Source organism: Orycteropus afer, unplaced genomic scaffold (genome assembly GCF_000298275.1).
Source record: "Orycteropus afer afer isolate SDZICR_OR568_19922 unplaced genomic scaffold, OryAfe1.0 scaffold00254, whole genome shotgun sequence".
Classification (NCBI taxonomy): domain Eukaryota; kingdom Metazoa; phylum Chordata; class Mammalia; order Tubulidentata; family Orycteropodidae; genus Orycteropus; species Orycteropus afer.
This window is the reverse complement of record NW_006921841.1, coordinates 2,859,479-2,866,113: the sequence shown is the minus strand read 5'-3', so window position 1 is coordinate 2,866,113 and position 6,635 is coordinate 2,859,479. Positions and strand designations below refer to the sequence as shown.

Below are 6,635 nucleotides of genomic sequence, written 5' to 3'. Positions count from 1 at the left end.
GATGAGAGGCCAATTTATAGCAATAAGTGCACACATCAAAAGAGAAGAAAGAGCCAAAATCAACACTTTAAACGAACATCTGCAACAATTAGAGAAAGAACAGCAAGACTTACTTTGTGACCTAAAATGTGGTCTATCCTAGATAATGATCTATGTACACTGGAATGATTATTGTACTTTTTTTGAATGGGGTGTTTTGTAGATGTCTGTTAAGTCTAGTTGTTTATATTTTCATTCAGGTCTTCTGTTTCCTTGTTGAACTTACTGGAGTTTTCAATGGCTGTGATCTTTTGGAAGTAGACTGCCAGGCCTTTCTTCCAAGATACCAGTGGGTGAACTTGAACAGCCAACCTTTTGGAATAGTAGCCGAGTGCTTAGCCATTTATGCCACCCAGGGACTCCAGAATTACTTTAAAACACAAACAAAAACACCTCGAAACCAAACCCACAGCCATTGAGTTGATTCTGACTTACAGTGACACCATTGGTCAGAATAGAACTTCCCCACAGGGTTTTCAAAGGCTGTAAATCTTTACGGAAGCAGACTGCCACATATTTCTCCTGTGGAGTGGCTAGTGGGTTCAAACCACCAGCCTTTCAGTTAGCAACCAGATGCTTTAACCACTGTGCCATCAGAGCTTCCTGAATAACTGGCTTTCTACATTATCCTGGTAATAGGCACAGAGCATTTATCTGCCTAATCATTCTCTCTCACTCATTTGTAGGATATCCCTATCAAAGAGGATTGTACTGACAGTTAAATGAAGAAAATCAGATTCTTTTTGTTTGTTTTAATGCCACTAATCAGTAAAATAAGGGAGCTTCAAGAAATGAAGAAGAAAAAAAAGCCCAGGATCTGACTGGAAGCATTGGAGTGAGAGTGCTTAGAGAAGAGAGGAAGACTAGAATTCTTTTCTACTTGCCTAGATATTTCCTGGTTATTTAAATCTTTGATGTATGTCTGATCAGATGTTGGGAAAATGAAGTTAATTTGGTAAACCTGTTTTTCACTCTTGATTTTGTTTTTTTTTAACCCCCCTAGGAAATCTGAAGATTTTCCGTGATGATCTTGTATTTTGGCTGTCCTTCTCTTGTATAGCTATTATCATTCCAGTGGTGTTCATGGGCTGCCTCAGAATAGTAAGTGTTTGATCAAAAGTTAGATTTGTTTATTATATAGTCCTTGGCTCTCAGTTGATTATTTGTTACATCGTTTTTCATATTTTATTCACTGAGGAGGGCTGTATGATAATTTACATGAGATGACTGATTCTGAATAACCTTGTTACTATGAAAGCAAGAGAAGTTCTATTTATGCTTATCACAGTGATTTTTTTTTTTCCCATCCAGTTGAGCAGGTTATCAGTGTCAATATGCTTTTAACAGTGAAAGCAGAGTAGACAGGCCTTTTTGTAGTACAAAACTTAAAGGATTATTATTTTCAGCTGTCTGTGGAAGAATGGTCCTTCATCTAATTAGACTTGAGTTTTGAACTTTTTTCACCAGGAAGGTATTTTCTATAATATTTTCTCATCATAAAGTGTGTTTTAAGACTTCACTATGGATATTAGGGGTTGTTTTCAGTTTATCTTTATAGGTAATCTTTATTTAGCAAGTCTTGGCTTCTCTGTAGGTGCTCTGGTAGCATAGTGCCTAAAGCATTTGACTGCTAACCAGAAGGCTGGTGGGTCAACCCCACCAGCCACTTCTTGGAAGGAAGATTGGGCAATCTACTTCCTTGCGATACTGCCTTGGAAACCCAAGAATGGGTCGCTATGAGTCAGATCCGACTCGACAGCAGTGAGGTTTTTTTTTTTTTTTTTTTTCCCCCTTTGTGTTTGTGCCTGAAATATATTCCCTGTGATTGAGTCCAAAGATGAGAGAAGGTACTTTTGTTCTACCAGGGATGATGTCTAAATTCTTCTACTCTTCTGCAGCTGAACATACTGACTTGTGGAATCATTGGCTCCTATTCGGTGGTTTTGGCCATTCACAGTTACTTGTACACGAGCCTTTCCTACATCACTTTGAATGTACTCAACAGAGCGCTCAACACAGATTTCCGCAGAGCTTTCTCAAATGTGCCTTTTCAAACTACTGGTAGGTCTTTAAATCCAAAAACCAGACAAAAGTACTGCTATCTCAGATTGAAGGAGGGGAGGGTAAGTTTGACAAATGCTCAAAATTCACACCATACAAATGCTGTTAGAGCCCTTTATTAATGATAATTTATGATCATGGGGCTAAGAATTTAAATTCCTTTGTGGCTGAAGTTCATACTTCTAAAAAATCCACTAATTGAACTTTGTTATGAAATTCTAAGCTACGATTACATAGATTTATCTGGTCAATTCCCAGTTGTGAGAAAAATGCTGAAAAGAAAGCATTTCACATTGTATAGGGGGAGGAGAGAGAAAGGGAGGAATAAGAACGGCAATGTGATGTAATTTTTTTAGTTATTTCCTCTTTTCCTACTCCTTTAATTAAGTAAACAATTTGCTAATTGAAACTGCAGGTGATTTTCAATCAAGAAGTATACTGTTTCCTCAATTGGAAATCAAAATCAAACTGGTTGCCATTGAGTCAGTTCTGATTCATAACGACCCTATAAGCATAGAGGAGAAATGCCCCATTGAATTTTCCTAAGGCTGTAAATCTTAAGCAGACTGCTTCAATTTTAAAATTCTATTAATTAAAGATTTTTATCAACTTTTTGAAGAGAAAAATGATTCTCACAAATATTTTAAAGTCACTATGTCTTGATTTTAGAAATGTTACAATATGGAAGCTAGAGAAAAGCCTGTCTTAGAATTGAAGATAATGTGGTTATAAGCACAATCATGACTTTTTGTTTTTTTTTAAAAAGAAAAAAAAAAGAACAAATCTTTATCTGTGCTACCCAGAACCAGCCCTCAGTGGATAAGAGGTTGATGGTAGAGACCTTGAAATCTTAGTCTTGGAAGTTTTGTACAAAGCACTGTTTTTGCTAAGACTTTTACTTAGAAAAGCTCAGTGCAATCTCAGTTGACTCTCTTCATGCATTTCCATATCTGCCCAAATGAGTGGGACAAGGCCTTTGCCAGTATTTTCAGGAAGCTGTGTCAGTCCTACCTAGTCAGAATTCTTCACAGTGGAATGAAAGAGGCAAGTGTGGTGGCTCCTGATGTACCATGATCTATTTATGTGAAGTATATCTAGATTGCTGCTGTCTTCCCCATTCCCTCTGGAAGAAAACAACCAACCACTGTTCTGTGAGACACTGGTAATGTTGGAATGCCAAGGAGCCACACAATTCACTATTCTACAACCTGGGTAAATTTTCAAATACCTGTAATAGAAAATCCCTAGTATCAAATATAAGAATATAGCTTCCATAACTCATTCCTTGGTTTATAACTGAGGAAATAATTTATAGACAGTCCTTGGGTTACTAACATCTGACAAGATCTGCATGCCCTTTCATGATACGTAAATTTGCCCTCACTTTGGAAAGATTTAACCCCTACTTATAAGAAATTCTTTATCACAGTCACCTGCACTTGCTTCATGTACAGCTTTTAAAATCATTGAAAAGGCTTTGAAAGTTTTCTTGCACCAAAGTAAGAATAAATAAGATGCACCTGTTTGGACTCACCTAAAAATTCCACTTAAAGGAACAGTTAAGGAATGGATCTCATTTGTAACTGGGGATTGCTTGTATATATTGGGACTAACTCAACAGAAAGGCTGATCTTACTGAGAAAGGAAGACACAAATTTAAGCCATGAAGGGGTTAAGTGTTAAATCTATGTTAGATTTTAAAACATAAGAGTTGAAACTGTATTCTTGGTTTTTTTTTTTAGACTTTATTATCCTGGCAGTATGGGTAATGCTGGCAGTAAGTGGAATTACGTTACAGATTCGAAGAGAAAGAGGTCAACCATTTTTCCCACCCCACCCTTACAAGTTATGGAAGCGAGAAAGAGAGCGCAGAATAACGAACATCCTGGACCCTAGTTACCACATCCCTCCGCTGAGAGAAAGGTTTTATGGCCGATTAGCTCGCATCAGAGAGTTCTTCCAGGAAGAACAGTCAGCTGGAGAGAGAACACCCCTGCTTCTGTAGATGCAAGGGCTTGGTCACCGTGAGCTTGACATACAAACTAAACATTGTCTCAGCTGTGGCGTTCATGCTCTGACTGCTTCAGTATCCTGACTACAAGTCTAATAAAAGAGTAGTTTATATGTGTGCTTTGCACGATATTATGGTTTCTTTATTGCTACATGGTAAAGGCATGCCAAGGAAATTAGGATTATTCTGTGAGAGAGACAGACAGAAGTTAGTGATAAAACCCAAAACCCATTGCTATGGTGTCGCTTCCTTTCATAGTGACTCTACGTAGAGAAGACAGAGTAGAACTGCCCCATAGTTTCTAAGGCTAAAAATCTTTATGGAAGCAGACTGCCACATCTTCCTGCCACAGAGTGCTGCTGGTGGGTTTGAACTGCCAACCTTTTGGTTGGTAACTGAATGCTTTAACCACTGTGCCACCAGAGCTCCTTAAGTTGATCATAGGGAAGTTTTTCTTATTTAAAAATGCTTGAGAAATTAATTACCTTTTGGTAAATTTTTGAATTTTGTTAATTTTGAAATTACCTTTTAGTTTACAAATATGTGATCAACCTATCCCATTAAATAGTTACATTTTAAATATGCATTACAAATAACAGTATTATGGTTTTCCTATAGAACCATGATATTTCTTTTAATAATTTCATGAACATTTCTCTCATCTATCTAAACATGGGAAGGAGGAAGGTTTATTGAAATGTTATATTGAATTTGCCACTGTTTGGAGATTCAGGGACTTGATAACCAGGTCTTTTATGGTTGCTGCATACTCTTTGTGAGTTAACCACTATGTAAATGCTGCTCTTTATGTTTTTTTTTTCCCCTCGAAGTACAATAGATTTTTGAAGTTACAGGTTATTGGAAAATCCTTAACTTTTGCTGTTAAAAATGTTCTCAGAAGAACGAAACAAAATGAAATATAAACTAATAACTTTTGCCTTGAAAAATTATATGCAGACGTTTATTATTTTTTTCTGTAATTCAACTTCATTAACACTTAAACTTGGAGAAAAAAAAGTTTTTTATGATTCATTATAGGGACACTTATATCTTTGTACATTTTAACAAAGTTACATTAAATGTTTGTGAGTTATTTTCTGTATCATCAAAATGCACTGCAAGCAAGGATTATAAAAGAACCCATTTTTTGGGGGAAGATACAAATTATTTAACATTTTTCATTATTTTAATTGTAATAAAAAGGCAGTTTGTATAATTTTTTTATAATAAATATTTTGGAAAAATTACAAAAAGACTCATTAGTATAAAATTCTTATGGAACTTTTTTTGCCAGCTGTATTTGTACCATAGCAATAAGATGTGAGAGAACAATTTTTTGGCTATAAAAAATTTAAGCTGGAAAAACTATTTATAAAAACCAACTTAAGTATAATTGAAATGATAGGAAGTGAAAATCTGGGACAGTGTGTTAAAATTTATAACCTTTGTAAGAAGGAAGGTGACTCTAACATTGGATTAATTTGTGTTGGGTGTCATTGGTACTTCAGGTGTGTCAAACTGAAGAAAAGTAGTATAGAAAAAGCTGTTATACTATTTAATATAAGAAAAAGGTTCTTACTAATCTAGGTTAGCAGCCAACTTAACAAACCACAGCAGTTAACTAGTGCTAAAGGCCAGTTGAGTTGTGTACAAGGTGGGATTAGAAAGCTGATTCTAAAACAACAACAAAAAAATACTAGAATATTAGATCCGGGAATGGGTAGGTTAGAACCAAGCCACATCAGGACAAGTAGTTGTTGTTGTTCAGCACCGTCCAGTTGTCTCTGACTCATAGCGACCCTTTGCACAGCAGAACGAAACATCGTGTGGTCCTGCGCCAGCTCCATGAACCTTACTGTATTTGAGCCAGTCGCTGCAGCCACTGTGTCAATCCATCTCGTTGAAGGCCTTTCCCTCTTTCGTCGACCCTCCACCTTACCAAGCCTGACATCTTTCTCCAGGGAATGGTCCCTTCTGACAACATGACCAAAGGTGAGAGGAAGTCTGTCCATTCTCGCTTCCAAGGAGCATTCTGGCTGCACTTCCTCCAGGGCAGATCTGTTAGCTCTTTTAGCAGTCCATGGTAGTTTCAGCATTCTTTGCCAGCACCACAACTCAAAAGCATCAACTCTTCCTCAGTCTTCCTTATTCATTGACCAGCTCTCACATGCATATGAGGTGATTGAAAATATCATGGCTTGTGTCAGGTGTACCTTAGTCCTGAGACATCTTTGCTCCTCAGCCCTTGAAGAGGTCCTTTGCAGCCGACTTGCTCAGTGCTGTCTGTCGTCTGATGTCCTGACTGATGCTTCCATTGGCATAGATTGTAGAACCAAGTAGTGTGAAGTCTCTGACAACCACTCTTTTCTCCATTCATTGTGATGCTGCTTATAGGTTCAGTTTGTGAGAATTTTTGTTTTCTTTATATTGAGACGTAATTCATACTGCAGACTATATTCTTCAGTTTTCATCAGTAAGTGCTTCCAGTCATCCTCACTTTCAACAAGCAAAGTTGTATCGTCAG

At 37.0% G+C, this 6,635-nt stretch overlaps 1 protein-coding gene across 1 annotated transcript in view; it reads left to right on the top strand.

The window, feature by feature from the left end:
* Window positions 1–4,105, top strand: part of TM7SF3 (transmembrane 7 superfamily member 3) — a 101,326-nt gene extending 97,221 nt beyond the window's left edge. The window contains exons 10-12 of the mRNA XM_007949799.1: window positions 1,043–1,140; window positions 1,938–2,100; window positions 3,843–4,105. Of these exons, the coding sequence (XP_007947990.1) occupies window positions 1,043–1,140; window positions 1,938–2,100; window positions 3,843–4,105 (524 nt within the window). The remainder of the gene's footprint in view (window positions 1–1,042; window positions 1,141–1,937; window positions 2,101–3,842) is intronic.
* Window positions 4,106–6,635: the final 2,530 nt, after the last annotated feature.